General features: G+C 50.8%; 1 protein-coding gene across 2 annotated transcripts in view; it reads left to right on the plus strand.

The window, feature by feature from the left end:
- pdik1l (PDLIM1 interacting kinase 1 like) overlaps positions 1-20,675 on the plus strand; it is a 119,554-nt gene extending 98,879 nt beyond the window's left edge. For both annotated transcript variants that reach the window (XM_072501050.1, XM_072501051.1), the window contains one exon: positions 20,381-20,675. In XM_072501050.1, the coding sequence (XP_072357151.1) occupies positions 20,381-20,479 (99 nt within the window). In that variant the 3' untranslated portion in view covers positions 20,480-20,675. The remainder of the gene's footprint in view (positions 1-20,380) is intronic.
- Positions 20,676-21,514: the final 839 nt, after the last annotated feature.

Genomic DNA, 21,514 nt, shown 5'->3' on the forward strand with positions numbered 1-21,514 from the left:
ATTGAGTTCTGCAGTTACAGCTCAATATTAATTCCCTGAAACTGAATCAAGGAAGCGGAAGAAAACCTGACCATGACCTCAGTTTTGTGTACAGCAAATAGTTCTGCTCCATTCACAATTGCTTCACAGCACCAGGGTCCCAGGTTCGATTCCGGCTTGGGTCACTGTCTGTGCGGAGTCTGCACATCCTCCCCGTGTGTGCGTGGGTTTCCTCCGGGTGCTCCGGTTTCCTCCCACAGTCCAAAGATGTGCAGGGTGGGTGGATTGGCCATGATAAATTGCCCTTAGTGATCAAAAAGGTTAGGAGGGTTATTGCGTTACGGGGATAGGGTGGAAGTGAGAGCTTAAGTGGTTCGGTGCAGACTTGATGGGCCGAATGGCCTCCTTCTGCACTGTATGTTCTATGTTCTATGTCCTTGAGATCTGGAATTTTTAAAGGCAATCCATGTGACTGGATTTGGGCAGTCTCATCTCAGATCCTGGTAGACGTAGGTTATCTGAACTTGATTCTGACCAGACTAAATGGAGTACCATTCCATTTTTATATGCTAATATCCCTGATATAAATGAGCAGACAACTCCCTCAAAATATAATGGTGGACGGTAGGGTGGTGGCGTTGAGGGTGAGTGGGGGTGGGACTGGGGGGTTGCCAGGGAGCATTTAGTACCCGTGCACACTTCATTTTAGGAGGGAGATGGTGGGGTTAGTTATCTTTCTCCCTCTAACATTTTTATTTTTTTACCTGGCACCTCTCCTATTCAGTACCTCCTGCACATTTCTTATTAGTGAAGGTGGCCTTTATTTCAAAGTGCTGATATTGCCTGGGGAAGGGAGGATGCACAGGGAATAACTAATTTACTGTGCTGCAGCCGTCATCATGTGGAACCAGCTTGAAGGACCCATTAGTTTTTTCCTGTCTGCCGATTTTGTATGTTTGTAAAGTGTGGCAAATCTGGCATTGAATCAGTAGTGAGAGGCAGACATAATTATTCAGTGTGGCAGAGGAAGGGTGGAAGTGCGAAGTTACAACACAAAATGGAGGAAGATATAAATGTGCAGGGTGGGTAAACGCAAAAGGGAACAATGCTGGAAGGGATACCTGGGCAGTGCCAAAACCCATTTTTTTTCTTCTCTTTCTCCTTTAATTCTTCTACCCCCTAGCCTTTTCCTCACCTACTCAAACTCAGAACACCCCCCCCCCCCAATAACATTTCTTATTAGTGAAGGTGGCCTTTATTTCAAAGTTGATATTGCCTGGGGGAAGGGAGGATGCGCAGGGAATTATATATATACACATACATACACAAAACTGGCGACGAGGGTTAAAGTGAATAGCTGTCTACATTGCTGAAGCCACCTCCCTGGATTTTTGTTGGATACAGGTTGGAAGTTGTTTTCTATTATACCATGCCTCTGTACGGACGTTTGGATGTTTTTGATGCTGCGCTGGAAAGCTGGAACCAGTACGCACAACGGATGCGTTACTATTTCCGGGCAAACAATATCACCAAAAACGAGCGCCAGGTGGTCATATTGCTCACTGCCTGCGCCCGCATACGTTTGGGGTGGTTAGGAGCCTTACGTACCCAGCTGCGCCGGACACCAAAATGTTTGATGAACTTGTGAATATAGTGGGGCAACATGTTAACTCAACCCCGTCCGCGATAGTCCAGCGTTACCGGTTTAATACCGCTGAGAGGACCCCTGGAGAATCCCTTGCCGATTTTCTATCCAGGCTGCGCAGGATTGCGGAGTACTGTGACTATGGTGAGACCTTGTCAGAAATGCTACGCGACCGTTTGGTTTGCGGTATTAACAATGCGGTCACCCAGAGAAAGTTGTTAGCTGAGCCAACATTGACTTTTCAACAGGCCATTCAAATAGTATTGTCCCGAGAGAGCGCAGAACGAGGAGTGCAGGAGCTACAGGGAATGGAAGTGCATGCCTTGGGGCGCAACCCCTTCCGTCCGAAAACGTCCCCCCGCACTCCTGCGGTACCTTGGGCGAGGCGACGTCCGGACCGACGCCAGTGTCTGTCGGACATTCCTCCCCGAAGGGAGCCTTCTCCAGAACCAATGGATAAGGAGCCATGTCCATGTCAGACTTGTAGGCGCCAACCCCGTCGCGGACTCCGGTCCTGGGGGCGCCAGAGGCGCCGTCGTTCCGACCGAAACTGGGACCAGCCCAGGGGCCGTACCTTCCATGTGGATGAACATGCGGCGACTACTCCTGAGGACGTGGAGACGGAGGACGACTGCCTGCAGCTGCATTGTGTGGCAGCTCCCCGTGTGGCCCCCATTAAGGTGACAGTACGGGTCAATGGTCACCCGCTTGAGATGGAGTTGGACACTGGCGCAGCGGTCTCCGTGATCGCCCAGAGGACATTCGACTGCATCAAGCAGGGTATACAGACCCTTACATTAACGGACTCACAGACTAGGTTGGCCACCTACACTGGGGAACCACTGGACATTGCAGGAACTACAATGGCCCCTGTTGTTTATGGACGCCAGGAGGGGCGTTTCCCACTTATCGTGGTGCGCATCCATGGGCCCAGCGTGTTGGGTCGGGACTGATTGCGCCATTTGCGGTTGCAATGGCAGCACATCCTCCAAACAGTTTCTGAAGGGTTGACTGAGGTGCTAGGACGATACCCAGATGTATTCCAGCCTGGTATGGAGAAAATAAAATAGTAGCCCGTATCCAAGTCGAACCAGGAGCCACGCTGCGCTATTTCCGGGCGCGCCCGTTGCCTTATGCCTTGCTCGAGAAGGTAGAAGGGGAGCTCACTCGTTTGGAGAGTTTGGGTATTATCCGGCCCATCCGTTTTGCTGACTGGGCAGCACCAATTGTACCTGTAATGAAGCCAGATGCCACAGTTCGCTTGTGTGGCGACTATAAACTTACAGTGAATACGGCTTCCCGACTCGACCGATATCCAATGCCTCGCATAGAGGATCTCTACGCGAAGCTTGCAGGCGGACTCTCCTTCACAAAATTAGATATGAGTCACGCCTACCTACAGTTGGAGCTGGACCTTGCCTCCCGACCATATGTAACAATTAATACACACCGGGGCCTGTATGAATATACACGGTTGCCCTTGCCTGCGCTTTTTTTCAACGTGTTATGGAGGGCATTTTGAGAGGTCTACCACGTGTTGCTGTCTACTTAGATGACGTTTTGATTACAGGGACGTCGGAGCAGGAACATTTGGAAAATCTGGAGGCTGCCCTTAGACGCTTTTCGGAGGCTGGAGTCCGTTTACGTCGCACAAAGTGCGTATTTCAGGCAAAGGAAGTCGTCTACCTGGGTTATCAGGTGGACCGCGAAGGTTTGCACCCCGTCGCAGAGAAGGTGCGTGCGATTCAACAGGCCCCCGCCCCGACTGACACTTCGCATCTTCGTTCTTTTCTCGGTCTCGTAAACTATTATGGGAAGTTCCTCCCCAATCTGGCAACTATGCTGGCCCCATTGCACCTTCTGCGAAAGAAAAATCACACCTGGGTTTGGGGTCAGCCGCAAGAAACCGCTTTCCGGCGGGTAAAGCAACAATTGTCGTCGTCTGGGTTACTAACCCACTATGATCCTGGAAAGCCTTTGCTCGTCACATGTGATGCATCCCCGTATGGTATTGGGGCCGTCCTGTCCCACAAGATGGAGAACAGGGCCGAGCGACCGATAGCTTTCGCCTCCCGCACATTGACTGCAGCGGAGAAAAAGTACGCGCAGATCGAGAAGGAGGGCCTGGCAGTGGTTTTTGCGGTGAAACGCTTCCACCAGTAAGTATGGCCGCCATTTCACTATCGTGACTGATCATAAGCCTCTGCTGGGACTTTTCAGAGCGGATAAGCCAATACCGGCCATTGCTTCTGCACGGATCCAGCGCTGGGCTTTGTTGCTTGCTGCATACGAGTATTCTCTGGAGCACAAACCAGGAACGCAGATAGCAAATGCCAACGCACTGAACCGATTGCCTTTATCGACCGGCCCCATGTCGACCCCCACGACCGGTGAGGTGGTTGCAACCCTAAATTTTATGGACACCTTGCCTGTCACGGCATCACAGATCCGTGAGTGGACCCAGACGGAGCCAGTCCTGTCAAAGGTTCGGCACATAGTCCTGTATGGTGGGCAGCATAGACAGCTTCCAGGCGAGTTGCGGGCATTTTCCTCCAAGCTGTCAGAATTCAGCGTGGAAGACGGCATCCTCTTGTGGGGGACGCGTGTGATTGTCCCGGAAAAAGGCCAGGAGCTGATACTAAGAGACTTGCACAATGGGCATCCAGGTGTGACCAAGATGAAAATGTTGGCCCGGAGTTATGTCTGGTGGCCAGGCCTCGACACCGCCATTGAGAAGGTGGCCCAAAACTGCTCCATTTGCCAGGAGCATCAGAAGCTTCCGCCGGCCGCGCCCCTACATCACTGGGAATGGCCAGGGCGTCCTTGGGTGCGCTTGCATGCAGATTTCACAGGTCCTTTTCAAGGATCCATGTTCCTTCTATTTAAAAAAATATATATTTTATTCAAATTTTTTGGCCAAACAAAACAATACAAAGGTTTTCCTTTTTACAACAGTAAAACAGTATAAATAACAGTGGCCATTTTTAACAAATAAATAAATAATATATAAACTAAATGGCAACTGCCCTATCAAAAATAATAACTCTCCAAAAATAAAATCAAACAATCCAATATACATAGCTTAATACAAATATTTATACAAAAACACCCCTGAGGACCCGCCCGGGCCCTCCCCCCTGGGTTGCTGCTGTTACCTTCCCATTTCCTTTATCGTTCTGCGAGGTAGTTAATGAACGATTGCCACCGCCTGGTGAACCCTTGAGCCGAACCCCTTAGTGCAAACTTTATCCGTTCTAGTTTTATAAACCCTGCCAAATCATTTATCCAGGTCTCCACGCCCGGGGGTTTGGCTTCCTTCCACATAAGCAATATCCTTCGCCGGGCTACTAGGGACGCAAAGGCCAAGACATCAGCCTCTCTCGCCTCCTGCACTCCCGGCTCTTCTGCAACCCCGAATATAGCCAACCCCCAGCTTGGCTCAACCCGGACCCCCACCACCTTCGAAAGCACCTTTGCCACTCCCACCCAGAACCCCTGTAGTGCCGGACATGAACAAAACATGTGGGTGTGGTTTGCTGGGCTTCTCGAGCATCTCCCACACCTATCCTCTACCCCGAAAAATTTACTGAGCCGTGCTCCAGTCATATGCGCCCTGTGTAAAACCTTGAATTGTATCAGGCTTAGCCTGGCGCACGAGGACGACGGGTTTACCCTACGTAGGGCATCAGCCCACAGCCCCTCCTCAATCTCTTCCCCCAGCTCTTCTTCCCATTTCCCCTTCAGCTCATCCACCATGATCTCCCCCTCAGCCCTCATTTCCCTGTATATATCCGACACCCTACCATCCCCCACCCATGTCCCTGAGATCACTCTATCCTGAACATCCTGCGTCGGGAGCTGCGGGAATTCCCTCACCTGTTGCCTCGCGAAAGCCCTCAGTTGCATGTACCGAAATGCATTCCCTTGGGGCAACCCATATTTTTCCGTCAGCGCTCCCAGACTCGCAAACGTCCCGTCTACGAACAGATCTCTCAGTTGCACAACCCCAGCTCTCTGCCATGCTCCAAATCCCCCATCCATTCTCCCCGGGACAAACCTATGGTTATTTTTTCTCTGGGACCGCACCAAGGCTCCCGTCCTTCCCCTATGTCGTCTCCACTGCCCCCAAATTTGTAGTGTTGCCACCACCACTGGACTTGTGGTGTATTTCTTCGGGGAGAACGGCAACGGCGCCGTCACCATTGCTTGTAGGCTGGTTCCCTTGCAGGACGCCATCTCCAATCTCTTCCACGCCGCTCCCTCCCCTTCTCCCATCCACTTACACACCATTGAGATATTGGCGGCCCAGTAGTATTCACTTAGGCTCGGTAGTGCCAGCCCCCCCCCCTATCCCTGCTACGCTGCAAGAACCCCCTCCTCACTCTCGGGGTCTTCTCGACCCACACAAAACTCATGACACCTTTCTCAATTCTCTTGAAAAAAGCCTTCGTGACCATCACCGGAAGGCACTGAAACACAAAGAGGAATCTCGGGAGGACTAGCATTTTAACCGCCTGCACCCTACCCACCAGTGACAGGGGCACCATGTCCCATCTCTTAAAATCCTCCTCCATCTGTTCCACCAATCTTGTTAGATTAAGCCGGTGTAAGGTTCCCCAACTCCTGGCTATCTGAATCCCTAAGTACCGGAAATCTCTTGTCACGTTCCTCAGCGGTAAGTCATCTATTCCCCTGCTCTGCTCCCCCGGATGCACCACAAACTTACCCATATTCAATTTGTACCCCGAAAATTCCCCAAACTCCCTGAGTGTCTGCATTATCTCAGGCATCCCCTCCACTGGGTCCGCAACATACAGCAATAAATCATCTGCATACAAGGATACCCGGTGTTCTTCTCCTCCCCTGAGCACTCCCCTCCACTTCCTGGAGCCCCTCAGTGCTATGGCCAGGGGCTCAATCGCCAATGCAAACAGTAACGGAGACAGGGGACACCCCTGCCTCATCCCTCTATGAAGACGGAAGTAATCAGACCTCTGTCTGTTCGTGACCACGCTCGCCACCGGGGCCCTATACAGCAGCTGTACCCATCCGATATACCCTTCTCCAAAACCAAATCTCCTCAGCACCTCCCACAGATAATCCCACTCCACTCTGTCGAATGCTTTCTCGGCATCCATCGCCACCACTATCTCCGCCTCCCCCTCTGATGGGGGCATCATCATTACCCCTAGCAACCTCCGTATGTTCGTGTTCAGCTGTCTCCCCTTAACGAACCCAGTTTGATCCTCGTGGACCACCCCGGGGACACAGTCCTCTATCCGCGTCGCCATCACCTTGGCCAAGAGCTTAGCATCTACATTTAAGAGGGAAATGGGCCTGTAGGACCCACACTGCAGCGGGTCTTTTTCCTTCTTCAAAAGGAGCGATATCATTGCCTCCGACATAGTCGGGGGCAGCTGCTCCCTTTCCCTAGCCTCATTAAAGGTTCTCTTCAGAAGCGGGGCCAGTAAGTCCATATACTTCCTAGAAAATTCCACCGGGAATCCGTCCGGTCCCGGGGCCTTCCCCGCCTGCATGCTCCCAATCCCTTTTACCACCTCCTCCATCTCAATCTGTGCTCCCAGTCCCGCCCTCTCCTGCTCCTCCACCTTAGGGAATTCCAGCTGATCCAAGAAACACATTCCCTCCTTCCCTTCCGGGGGCTGAGCCTTATATAACCCCTCATAAAATGCCTTGAACACCCCGTTCACTCTCTCCGCTCCCCGTTCCATCTCTCCCTCCTCATCTCTCACCCCACCTATCTCCCTCGCTGCTCCCCTCTTCTTCAGTTGGTGGGCCAGTAGCCGACTCGCCTTCTCTCCATACTCATACTGTACACCCTGTGCCCTCCTCCACTGTGCCTCCGCCTTACCCGTGGTCAGCAGGTCAAACTCCACATGTAGCCTTTGTCTTTCCCTGTACAGTCCCTCCTCCGGTGCCTCCGCATATTGCCTGTCCACCCTCAAAAGTTCTTTCAGCAATCGCTCCCTTTCTTTACCCTCTTGTTTCCCTTTATGTGCCCTTATGGACATCAGTTCCCCTCTAACCACCGCCTTCAACGCCTCCCAGACCACTCCCACCTGAACCTCTCCATTGTCATTAAGCTCCAAGTACCTTTCGATGCACCCCCTCACCCTTAAACATACCCCCTCATCCGCCAATAAGCCCATATCCATTCTCCAGAGTGGGTGCTGTTCTTTTTCCTCTCCTACCTCCAGGTCTACCCAATGTGGAGCGTGGTCCGAAATAGTTATGGCCGTATATTCCGTCCCTGTCACCTTCGGAATCAGTGCCCTTCACAAGACAAAAAAGTCTATCCGTGAATATACTTTGTGGACATGGGAGAAAAATGAGAACTCCTTACTCCTAGGCCTACTAAATCTCTAGGGGTCTACCCCTCCCATCTGCTCCATGAAGTCCTTGAGCACCCTGGCCGCTGCCGGCCTCCTCCTGGTCCTGGACCTCGATCGGTCCAGCCCTGGATCAAGCACCGTATTGAAATCTCCCCCCATTACCAACTTTCCCGCCTCCAGGTCCGGGATACGTCCCAACATACGCCTCATAAAATTTGCATCATCCCAGTTCGGGGCATATACGTTCACCAGAACCACCGCCTCCCCTTGCAATCTGCCACTCACCATCACATATCTACCCCCACTATCCGCCACTATGGTCTTTGCCTCAAACAGTACCCGTTTCCCCACCAAGATAGCCACCCCCTATTCTTCGCATCCAAACCCGAATGAAACACCTGCCCCACCCATCCTTTACGTAGTCTGACCTGGTCTATCAGTTTCAGATGCGTCTCCTGCAACATAACCACATCTGCCTTTAATTTCTTTAGGTGTGCGAGTACCCGTGCCCTTTTAATCGGCCCGTTCAGCCCTCTCACGTTCCACGTGATCAGCCGGGTTGGGGGGCTCTTTACCCCCCCCCCTCTTGTTGACTAGCCATCCCCTTTTTTAACCCAGCTCCTCACCCGCTTCCCACGTACCCGTGTATACCCCCGACGGTGCCCTCCCGCCTCGACCACCCCATCCCATAACAGCTCCCCCTTCTCCTTAGCAGCAGCAACCCAGTTAACCCCCCCTCCCCCCCCCCCCCCCACTCCACTAGATCCCTTCCTAGCGTAGTTGCACCCGCCATGTTGCTCCCAGAAGTCAGCGAACTCTGGCTGACCTCGGCTTCCCCCCTTGTCCTCGGCCCCCACTGTGCGAGGCCCCCTCCTTCCTGCGTCCCTGTTCCCGCCATAATTACCATAGCACGGGAACAAAGCCCATGTTTCCCACTCGGCCCCGCCCCTAATGGCCGGCGCCCACAGTTCCTCATACTCCCCCCCCCCCCCCCTCCCCCCCCCAACATGGGGAAGAGAGAAAAGTTACAGGATCGCAAGATTAACAAACTGAAAAATCATCCCCCCCCTTTTTTTCCCTCGCCCCACATAATCACCCCACCACTTTGTCCCAAAAGTTCTTTCTCTCGCCAGACTATTCCAGCTTCTCGTCCACAATGAATGTCCATGCCTCTTCTGCCGTCTCAAAGTAGTGGTGCTTCCCTTGGTGCGTGACCCACAATCTCGCCGGTTGTAACATTCCAACCTGGATCTTTTTGTGAAGCAGCGCCTTAGCCCGATTAAAACTTGCCCTCCTTCTCGCCACCTCCGCACTCCAATCCTGGTATACGTGGATCACCGCGTTCTCCCACCTGCAGCTCTGAGTTTTCTTCGCCCATCTTAGGACCATCTCTCTGTCATTATAGCGGTGAAACCTCACCACTATGGCACGAGGTATTTCTCCTGCCCTTGGTCTTCGCGCCATAACTCGATAAGCTCCCTCCACCTCCAAAGGGCCATTCGGGGCCCCTGATCCCATTAGCGAGTGAAGCATCGTGCTCACATATGTCCCGACGTCCGCCCCCTCTACGCCTTCGGGAAGACCCAGAACCCTTAAATTCTTCCTCCTCGAATTATTCTCCAGTACTTCCAGCCTTTCCACACACCTTTTGTGCTGCGCCTCGTGCGTCTCTGTCTTCACCACCAGGCCTTGTATTTCATCTTCGTTTTCAGCAGCCTTTGCCTTCACGAAGCTTCTGCTCTTGGGTCTTCTGCTCCTCCTTTAGCCCTTCAATTGCCTGTAATATCGGGGCCAACAACTCCTTCTTCAATTCCTTTTTCAGCTCTTCCACACAGTGCCGCAGGAACTCTTGTTGGTCTGGGCCCCATAGCAAACGGCCACCTTCCGACGCCATCTTGCTTTGAGCTTGCCTTCCTTGCCGCTGCTCCAGAGGATCCTCCGCAATCCGGCTGCTCTCCTTTATCCATGCGTGTCCGGGGGGATTCACTTCTAGTTTACCGCACAGTGTTTTTGGCCGTTTAAATTGCCGTTGGGGCTCCTATTAAGAGCCCAAAAGTCCGTTCCACCGGGAGCTGCCGAAACGTGCGACTTAGCTGGTCATCGCCGCACCCGGAAGTCCCATGTTCCTTCTATTAATCGACGCCCAGTCTAAATGGCTAGAGGTGCATAAGATGCAGGGGACAACGTCCTGCGCAACAATTGAAAAGATGCGTTTGTTTTTTAGTACGCATGGCCTCCCCGAGGTGCTGGTCACGGATAATGGCACTCCATTCACGAGTGAGGAGTTTGCGAGGTTCATGAAGATGAACGGCATACGCCATATCCGCACTGCCCCTTACCACCCGGCTTCAAATGGGTTGGCAGAGCGCGCAGTGCAGACATTCAAAAGAGGCCTAAAGAAGCAGTCTTCTGGATCAATGGACACGAGACTGGCTCGCTTTTTGTTTACGTATAGGACCACCCCCCATGCGGTGACTGGGGTAGCTCCCGCAGAACTCCTAATGGGCCGGAGACTTCGCACCCGCCTTAGTACGCCGCACACAAGAACGGCAGGGACAGGGATTTTCTCGGCATCGGCCGATTCGGCAGTTTGCGCCCGGTGACCCAGTGTTCTTTCGGAATTTTGCTGGTGGTGCCCAGTGGGTTCCTGGCGTAATCTTTCGCCAAACGGGCCCTATATCTTACCAGGTGCAAGCCCAGGGTCGTCTCCAGCGCAAACATGTAGACCACGTTCGGTCCAGAAGACTAGCCCCTCCGCCCCCGGAGCTCATTTCTACAGCCGCAGAGACCAGAGACAAGGGAAGGTAGTCCTCACAATCTTCCACTGGTGCCTCACTCAAAGCCTGCGCAGGTCGTTACAGAACTGAATGGAGATAGAGACGCTGACATGAAGGAGGCAGCAGACTCTGACTCCGAGATGGAGAAACAGGACGCATCAGAGGGGGAATCCTCGGGTCCACGGGCTGTGGATGTACAACCGTTACGCCGTTCACCACGGAAGCGCCAGTCTCCGTCTCGTTACACGCCGCCTGATCCAGCGCCGCGTGCAAATGGTGTCCGGCCTGCGGCAAATCGAGTCCGACGCCCTCCTTCGCCAGGGTCTTCGGTGGATTCCTTGGACTTTGGGGGGGGAGGGATGTTATAACCTGCCTGCTTACCATTGGCTGGGGACTAATGACAATCCCACAATCCTGTGGGAGTATGAGCTTCCCCAATGAGGGGGGGGCGGAGAAACCATTAGTAAACTCCAAGTATAAATAAAGCTGGCCTATCCTTAAAACTCGTGCTGGATTCTTCGTGGCCCTCACAAAAGTCTGTTATTTAAAATAAGTATGGACATGGGTATTAAATATTTTTAAAAACCAAAGAAAGTTCCCAGCAAGAGTTGAAAATATGGGTGGAGATGGTCTTAGAACTCCAGGTTGGATTAAGGATTGTAGAGGACTTCGTGCAGCGGTGGGGAAGGTGGCAATATTGTGATTGTAGATCAATTTAGTTATAGATTGGGTGACACTGGAAAACAATGTCACTTTGCCACAGCTGTGCAATGCTGGGTCAGTGCCACCCAGTTTGATGTAAGTAAATTGAGTTTGTAAGTTTAATTTGTGATGGGCACAATGGAACTAGTGCGATGGAAGTAGACGCAATAGCATTGCATAAAATAGGTGTTACTTGGCAAGGGTTGCGGATGTACCTATGACTTCATATATTAATGCATCTCCTGTGGTTTTGCATATGATGAATTAGTGGTTAGAGGAGAACAGTGGAGTTAAACGTCAGGAACACAGATTTATCAGCATTGTGGGTGGCACTTGGATCTGAAAAGTGTGTGAAGAGGATCTGGGTCTTAAAGTGTTGGAACAGGGTCACAGCTGTCCCAAAACTTTGAAGGGGGAGGGGCTGGAGGGAAAGTTTGCTGATTAGATATATTGGGTTCCACATCCAAGTAGGGTGGAATGGTGCCACAGTGGGTTAGCACTGCTGCCTCACAGCACCAGGGACCCAGGTTCGATTCTGGCCTTGGGTGACTTGTGTGGAGCTTGCACTTTCTCCCCGTGTCTGCGTGGGTTTCCTCCGGGCGCTCCAGTTTGCTCCCACAGTCCAAAGATGTGCAGGTTACGTGGATTGGCCATACTAAATTGCCCCTTGGTGCCTGGTGCAGGTTAGATGGGTTGATCAATGTGTAGGGTTGCAGGCATAGGGCAGGGGAATGCGCCTGGGTGGGGTGCTGTTTTGAAAGGTCGGTGCAGACTCATTGGGCTGAATGGCCTCTTTCTGCACTGCAGGGATACTATGATTCTATCGGGGAAGAAAGCCCCATTGGCTCAATGCTGGAGTTGGGTCTGAGGCCAGAGAGTAATGGCAAATGTGCCCATGGTTTGTGAGTACTTTGAGGGGTTTTGGAGTGAAGTCCAGTGGATGAAGATATGGATTTATAGGGAGTCAATACCTTTCTGATCTTTTTGTGCATAGTGCATGAAATGATTTTAGTGGTCATGTATCACTCATTGTTGAGTCCCTTTGAGGTCGTCTATCTTGGGATCTAGATAGACTTTTTGTCAGCACACTTTCAAAAGCATCACAAGTTTTAACTTGAAAATAGCGCATACTTTACAAAAGGTGGAATACGCACCCAAATAACAGCACTATACAATTGACACCATTTCATCTAACTTCAAAGTATTCAAAAATTAAAGATTGTAACTCTAACCAATGCTTTCAAAATATTGTGAAAAGAAATGATACCTGTTTTCCTTTAGTTGCTTACCACAGTTGGATCCTAATTAATCTAAAATATTTCCTGACAATTCAAACCAATTTTTTTTTTTTCTTGCAGGATTTCAATGATCGGTTCCTTCTGAGATTTTCAAATGGACAGAATGTTAAATTAGATATTCTTTGGACAAGACTACCCGGATTTTGATTAACCCTACCACTCATATTTTAAAAGGAATAATAACGCTAACAGATCTAACTACACTGCATTCATCTAGTTTGAATTTATTCCTGTTACTGTTCAAACTTGTTGCGTTGTGTGGAAATAAACCTGATATAGGCAAACTGCGCTTTTCAGCTGCCTATGTGCTGTGATTGGGTTTAAAGGAACAACTGTTCAAGCCAGAACTAGACGCAAACTTTCTTGTCAGGGAGAATGAACGATTAAAGTTTGGATTTGGCAAGATTGAGGGTTTAGGTAAGGACCTATGGGATGAGACATGATAAATACCCTTGCTTAGGGCAGCATGGTGGCGCAGTGGTTAGCACTGCTGCCTTACGGCGCTGAGGTCTCAGGTTCGATCCCGGCTCTGGGTCACTGTCCGTGGGGAGTTTGCACATTCTCCCCGTGTTTGCGTGGGTTTCACCCCCACAACCCAAAGATGTGCAGGATAGATTAATTGGCCACGTTAAATTGCCACTTAATTGGAAAGAAAGAATTGGGTACTCTAAATTCTTTTTTAAAAATAAATAAATACCCTTGCTTTTTTGGACCATGGTTTGACGGGCCTCATTCGAATCAAGTTCTTCCCTGTCAATTTCCTTAACAATCTACTACTGACAGGCACTCCAGGCTGCTGTCCTGATCAGCCTGTCACTTTCTTGAGCATTCCTTGTAGTGCTTGAAAACAGAGTTGCACGTGAATAGTGCCTTTTACCTCCTGGCATCCAAAATTACTTTAGTCAATTATATACTTTTGAATGTTGTAATGTAGGAAACATGGGGCGATATTCTCCGGTATCGGTGCGATGTCTGCCGACCGGCGCCAAAAACGACGCAAATCAGTTGGGCATCGCGCCGCCCCAAAGGTGCGGAATCCTCCGCATCTTGGGGGGCCCAGCCCTAACCTTGAGGGGCTAGGCCCGCGCCGGACTGATTTCCACCCCACCAGCTGGCGGAAAAGGCCTTTGGTGCCCCGCCAGCTGGCGCGGAAATGACATTGCCCGGCGGCGCATGCGTGGGAGCGTTAGCGGCCGCTCACGGCATCCCCGCGCATGCGCTGTGGAGGGAGTCTCTTCCGCCTCCGCCATGGTGGAGACCGTGGCGAAGGCGGAAGGAAAAGAGTGCCCCCACAGCACAGGCCCGCCCGCGGATCGGTGGACCCCGATCGTGGGCCAGGCCACCGTGGGGGCACCCCCGGGGCCAGATCGCCCCGTGCCCCCCCCCCCGCCCCCCCCCCAGGATCCCGGAGCCCGCCCGCGCCACCTTGTCCCGCCGGTAAGAGAGGTGGTTTAATCCACGCCGGCGGGATAGGCATCCTAGCAGCGGGACTTCGGCCCATCCGGGGGGCGGGCAGCCAACCAGCGCGGTGCGATTCCCGCCCCCGCCGAATCTCCGGTGCCGGAGAATTCGGCAACCGGCGGGGGCGGGATTCACACCAGTCCCCGGCGATTCTCCGACCCGACGGGGGTCGGAGAATCTCGCCCATAGTTGCCAATTTGTACACAGCAAACACTAAAAACAGCAGCAATGTGATAATCACCAGATCATCTGTTTTAGTGATGTTGATTGAGGAATAAATATTGGCGAGGACACTGGGGATAACTCCCCTGATTGTTTCTGAATTGTTCCATAGGTTTGGAGGCAGTCAGGGTCTCAGTTTAAGATCGCATCCAAATAATTCTCCATAGGCTGACACCGGAATTAAGAAACGCAGTTGGGTGGAGAATCGGTTCTCACGCCGAAATCTAGGCGGGCGCCAGTTTCACGCCTATAGCAATTCTCTGGTACCTTGACAGCAGCTTCAATGCATTCCACTCCGCACATGCAGTAAACTCCATTGATATATCATTAGCGGTCCTGACCTGGTATTCTCCGGGGCCTCCGCGATTCTCCACTGGGAGGAATTCCCGACAGCGAGTTTCACTTGTCCTTTTAAAAATCGACAAACAGGCGTTGTGGCTGATGATGGAGAGCGAGGACGTACGAGATGGAAAGATGCGACCGTGGGCTGTCGAGTTGGACACTGGCTGGGCTTTGGGGGGGGGAGGGAGACTAGACCCTGTAAGGGACCGGGGTAGGGGGGTGGTGACCAGGGGATGGGCCGTCGTGTCGCAAGTAGGCTTACATTAACACTGCAATGAAGTTACTGTGAAAAGCCCCTAGTCGCCACACTCCGGCGCCTGTTCGGGTACACAGAGGGAGACTTCAGAATGTCGAAATGTCCTAACAGCACGTCTTTCGGGACTTGTGGGAGGAAACCGGAGCACCGGAGGAAACCCTCACAGACACAGGGTGAACATGCAGACTCCACACAGACAGTGACTCACGTCGGGCATCGAACCTGGGACCCTGGAGCTGTGAAGCAACAGTGTTACCCACTATGCTACTGTGCCTCCTTATTGAAATACAACCAGCAATGCGGGCCTTTCTGCTAGTCACTGCAGCCCTGGGGGATGCACTGCGGCTGTACGAGCTGGAGCTGCTCGAGGAGGATGAATCGGCAGCAGCGGAGCGGGCCCCAGAGGAACAGGAGGCAACCGCTGAGGATAGAGAGCTGGCCATTTTAACAGGTGGAAGAGGAGCAAAGGAGGCACTACATGAGGCCTCACGTGTACGGGCAGCGACTATCATTCAAGGACCTACCGGCCCGGGCATGTCGTCAAAGACAACGGTTGAGCAGGGGGGCAGTGCCGCATATCTGCCAGATCATGGCACACCTGGCACAGCGGGCGAATGGGGGAGGCCACCTGCTCCTGGTGGTTGTCAAGTTGACGGTTGCCCTGAACGTCTACGCCACGGGCTCCTTTCAGATGTCGAGTGGGGACCTGTCAGGGATCTCACAGATCTCCGTGCACAGGTGCATCCGCGCCATCATGGTGGCCCTATGTGCCCAGTTGGCAAATTACATCCACTTCAATGTGGACCGAGCCCACCAGTATGCCCGGGCAGCGGGATTCGCCGCTATCACCAAGCTGCTCCATGTACAGGGGATGATCGGGATGCATGTCGCCCTACGGGTACCTGTAAATGACAGGCCACTCTTCACAAACCGAAAGGGGTTCCACTCGACGATCGGAAGCTGGTGTGCATCATCATGCACGTATGCGCCCGATACCCGGGCAGTGTGCACAACGTCTTCATCCTGGTACACTCAATGATTCCCAGCCTCTTTGAAGCGCACCCCTGGCTGGGTGATTGGTTCCTGGGCGACAGGGGTTACCCACTGGGGTCGTGGCTGATGAATACTATCCGGAAGCCACAGACCGACGTGGAGATCCACTACAATGATGCCCATGCAGTGACCAGGGGCGTGATTGAGCGGTGCTTTGGCCTCCTAAAGATGCAGTTAAGGTGCTTGGACTGTTCTGGGGGAGCGAGTCCCCCGCATCATGGTGGCCTGCTGTGTCCTGAACATTGCGCAGAGGTGTGATGAGGAAGATGTGAGGGGAGGGTGAGAGGTGCAATGAGGAAGAAGCAGGGGGAGGCGAGGATGGACAGGACGTGGGCCCGGGCAGGCACAGGAGGCCGCACAATGTGTACGCCAGGGCCAATGCATGCAGGACGCTCCGATTGCCTCCAGGTTCACTGACTTGAGTGGGGGGTGCATACGGTGGGAGACTGGCAGTGGCACGGAAAACGCCTCCCATCTGCTCACCATCCCCCTCCTGCAACGCCCTCCATGATATACACCTGCCGCACTACCGGGTGTGGGCCCTGAGTTGGCAGGAAGAGCGGGTCTGGTCCATAGGCTGGAGGATGATGACAACTCGCTTTCCGATGACTCCTGCCCACGGTACCACTCTTTCCACCATCCACCTGGGTGATCCCTGCATGCGAGCTGGCCATTCCATCACATGGTACCATCGAATCCCCTGGGGTGTGGGGGTGAGGGCGGGGGGGACACCACCGGAGTGGTGAGCGTTGGCTAAACTGCAGTCCCTAAGCCAAGCCCAAGCCCAACCCCAACATCTGCCTATTTCTTCCTCCCCCCCCCCCCCCCCCCCCCCCACCTGCACCCTCTCTGCGGCCTGCCCAGACTATCCCACCCCCGAACCCCCACCCCTCAGAGGACCAAGGCAGGTTGTAACATTGTGCACAGGTGTTTAATATGAAAACATATATATACAGGTCCGTGCCCTAGCCCCTAACACTAAACTGCTCTGCACCAGTGCCAGCTTAACTGGTGTCTAATTTTGTGGCCTTGCAGGCTCTAACGCTACGTCTAGGTGGATCCACAGATGGCACATCAGGAGTGGAGGCGGCCCGCTGTGATTCTCTCCCTGTGCCTGGGCCCCCTTTGGCGGGCATCTTCTGGGGCAATCAGACGTAGAAGTCTGTGAATCCTGCCCCAGTGTCAGCAACGTGTCTCAGGAATGGAGAGTTCCATCGGATTCTTTGGCAGTGCTGCACTCTCAGTTTTGCAGAGAAAATGCTGACCTAGGATGTGTGTTCAAGTCTCTGGAATGGGACTTGCTGAGATGAAGCATTGTATATTCAATTTCTAGGTTTTTCAAAGTTTGGGATAAATCAAAGACACTCAAATCGTTACTCAGGATTAAGTGGACATTGCCTTGGGGTGAGCGGAACATGCACTTCTCCAGGTTGGGAACAATTCAGTGTGGAAATGTCTGCGAACTATATCGGTGTCAGACAAGACTCAGCAGATTGCCACTCTTATGGGTGAAATGCTCATGAACTTCAGGGGTGGGATTCTCCAAACCTCCGCGCCAAAATCGCGCTCAGAGAATCGCCGCCAATCGGGAGCGCGGTCGACATGGCGCCAGTCGGGGGTCATTGAAAGAGGCCCCCACGGCTATTCTCCAAGTGCAGCTGGCCGAGTTCCCGCTGGCATGGTTCTCTCATGGACTCAGTCCGCAGCTGCACAAGTGGGGGACGGGGGGATCATTCACCGGCTGGAGGGGGTGGGGGGCTCTCCAGGACTGCCAGGCTATCGATCGGGGGCCACCAATCTGCGGGCGCGCGCGATCTGGGGGGGGGGCCTATCTTCTTGGTGCCGGTCCGTGATGTGGGTCAGCCATTTCGTGCGGGGCTGCCGACACAGGCGTGCCCATGCGTGGACTCCCAACTGGAAGTGCAGGGCACCATATCGGCAGTCGCAGCTGCGAAGAGCACTCCGGGGCCCTGCTAGCCCCCTCCAGGTAAATGAATCGCTCCGGACTTACTCCATGTAAGTCTGGAGTGATTTGCGTGCGTTTTTTCGTGGGCGTGGGCATTATTGGAGAATCCCGCCCCAGGTACTTGGGGCACATTGTCTAGGCTGACACTCCTGAGGATCATTGTATGGTTGAAAGCGCCATATGAAATATTTCAAATTAAACATTAAACTAAGGCCTAGTCTGCTCCATCAGATGGAAGTAATAGATCCAATTGCATAATTTCAAAGAAGAGCAGGGGAGTGCTCCCCAATTTCTTGATCAATGTTTATCCCTCTACCAGCATCACAAACAGATTATCTGATGATTATCTCATGCTGTTTGGAAGTTTACTGACAGGTTCTTATAATGGAACAGTAATTATAATTCAAAAGTACCTCGCTGCAGCTCTGGATCACTGTCCATGTGGAGTTTTCACATTCTCCCCGTGTTTGCGTGGGTCTCACCCCCACAAGATGTGCAGGGTAGGTGGATTGGCCACGTTAAATTGCCCCTTAATTGGGAAAAAAAGAATTGAGTACTTTAAATTTATTTTGAAAGAAGTAACTCGCTGGTTGTAAAGTGCTTGGAACATCTCAATGATATGAAAGATACTAGAAAGGTATTTTACATACTCAGAATAGCTAGGAAATTCTAAAAACTGTACATGTTCAAATTTCTCCTAATGTTCTGGAGAAAATATTCTGTCAAAACCTAGACTTCTGGGTGGCACGGTGGAACAGTGGTTAGCACTGCTGCCTCATAGTGCTGAGGACCCGGGATCCCAGCCCCGGGTCACAGTTCGTGTGGAGTTTGCACATTCTCCCCGTGTCTGCGTGGGTTTCACCCCCACAACCCAAAAATGTGCAGGGTAGGTGGATTGACCACGCTAAATTGCCCCTGAACTGGAAAAAAGAATTGGGTACTCGAAATATATTTTTTTAAACCTAGACTTCTGTGGTCTTAAAGTGAAGACATTTAGGAAGCTATGAAAATGACACCCAAACTGATCACTGGATAGATATGAAGTATTTAGTCTTCCATTTTATTTAAATTCTTATTTTAGAGGTTAGAAATTTCAGATACTGAGGAAAGCTTTGTAGAGCTTTGCAAAATGTTTAGTCATTAGTTGGTCCACTATTTTAAAAGTAAACCTATTGGTAGATTCCACTAAATAGTCAAACCGGGTTGCTTGTTTGCATTGCTGCAGCAAATCTTGTACATGGGACTCACTGCTGCCACTGATGGTGGTGGAGGGAGTGATTGTTTAAGGTGCTGTATATGGGGTGCTGATCATATGGGCAGTTGGCATTCCCCATTGCAACTTTAATTATTCCATGGGATGTGAGTGCAACTAGCAAAGCCAACATTAATTTTCTCAACCCTAATTGCCCTTGAGAACTGCCGCCTTGAACGCTGCAGTCCAGTACTGTTACAAAGTTCCAGGGTTTTGACCCGGTTGCAGTGAATGAAGGGTGATATGGTTGCAATTCGGGTTGGCATGGCTTCGGGGTACCTTGCAGGTGGTGGTGTTCCAATGCATCAGCTGCCCTTATCCTTCTAGACTGTAGAGGTGGCAGCTTTGGAAGGTGCTGTCAAAGGAGACTTGGTGAGTTGCTGCAGCACAGCTTGTATATTGGACATAGTACCTCCACTGTTGGTGGTAAGTGGGAGTGAATGTTTAAGGTGGTGAATATGAGATGCTGCTCATGTGGGCAGTTGACATTTTCCATTGTAGTTTTGTGGTTGCTTACCCTGTTTATGATTCAGAAGTTCCTGACTTCCAATTTTGATTTGCTTTACTTTGAATCAATTCGCAAAGTGTGATGAGTGAAATGTTTACATTGATTGTGCTTCACATGTTTGTCTGCACAATTCACTTTAGCTGATAGGATCACAGCTCTGCCCAAAACTGAAACAAGTCTCTTTATGAGGCTAAAGTCTTCAACTTAAAATCTTTTAATGACATTGAATCTGAATATAATCATGTTATTGTGAAATATGTAATTTTGAAATTTAATTTTCAGAATCTTATTTTGGACACTTTTCAGTTACTGAAGAAAATTGGTGAGAAATTGATTTTCAGAAAACACGATTATTTATGGGGAAAAATATAACACTGCAACTGCGTGATGTTATTACAAACTTGCTTGTGACTAACACAATAACAGGCAAGTGTGAAAAGTTTAGCTGGAATTTGGATCAGACATGATTGCATCAGTTATTTATGGAAAGTGCATTTATATTGGTACACTGGGGCATAATGTCTGTACCATATGGAATTATAACTTAATATGTATATGTATTGCAGGTAGAGACTACGTTGGCTGCCCTCCTAACCACCTCTCATCAATGCTACACCAATTGCAATCTTTCTTTTCCAGCCACATCAAGACTGATCACTTGTTAATTTTTGTAAACCAATTTTTTACACCTAAGCAAGAAACCTTTCGATTGATAACCACATGGAAAGTCTACACTTCAATAATTTATGTGTGAAGTATGTTCACTAAAGAATGGACCTAACAGCCCACTGCTGGGGACGAAGTCTCTCTAATTTAATGTCATTGTAATGTTGCTTATGAATAAAGCCATCTTTAACCAAACTGGCTAATTATTTACTCTGCTCTGTTAAGGTACTTTCTCTGTGCTTATGGGAGTCTCTGGTCCTGTGTAGTAGCATCTCACAATTCACAATGCTGGTATATAGAGGTCCGTAACCTTTCAAATTGAATGGCTCATTGTCCATTTACAGCTCATATCTCCCCCGTTCTATGTTCTATATGTGGATCTTGGCAGAATTGTTATTTTACAGAATCAGAATGAAACATGACAAACATGTCTACCATTTGTTCCATTGTGTCTTTGCTGACTCTTTGAAGAGCTATCCAATTAGATCCACTTTGCCCTTTCTCTTTCCCAATGCCCTACAAATATTTCCACTTCAACTATTTACATTCTCCTTTGAATCTACAATCTACTTGCCAATGGGATGTGACCATGCTTGAATTCCTATGCCATTGCCTCCTTTTCATGTTCTTTGGCCAAGAAAGGCAACATAACATTTCACAAAAAAATGTTTTTAAAGGATCATAGGAATAGTAAGCCATTCAGCTCCTCAAGTGTATGCAGCCATTTAATTAGATCATGGTTGATCTCTACCCATCCTGTTATGCATGATCTTACTTAACCTACCAAATCTCAAGTTTTGAAATTTTCAGTTGACACCCTTGTGAAGTCCGCAGGGATGTTTTACTACTCCATGGAATTGGGTCCCAGAAGAAGATATCGTGGGGTAGATATGTCTTTTCTGGGTGTTGAGGAGTTTGGTGTGTGCGTATGCATACACGTAAGTCTATTGTGACACTGCATCAATTCTTGTGAGGCTATAAATCTCTTGGCCAAACTTTTGGTTGATGAATTTTTGGGAACAAGACTTTTCTGA

Source organism: Scyliorhinus torazame, chromosome 1 (genome assembly GCF_047496885.1).
Source record: "Scyliorhinus torazame isolate Kashiwa2021f chromosome 1, sScyTor2.1, whole genome shotgun sequence".
In the NCBI taxonomy this organism is placed as follows: domain Eukaryota; kingdom Metazoa; phylum Chordata; class Chondrichthyes; order Carcharhiniformes; family Scyliorhinidae; genus Scyliorhinus; species Scyliorhinus torazame.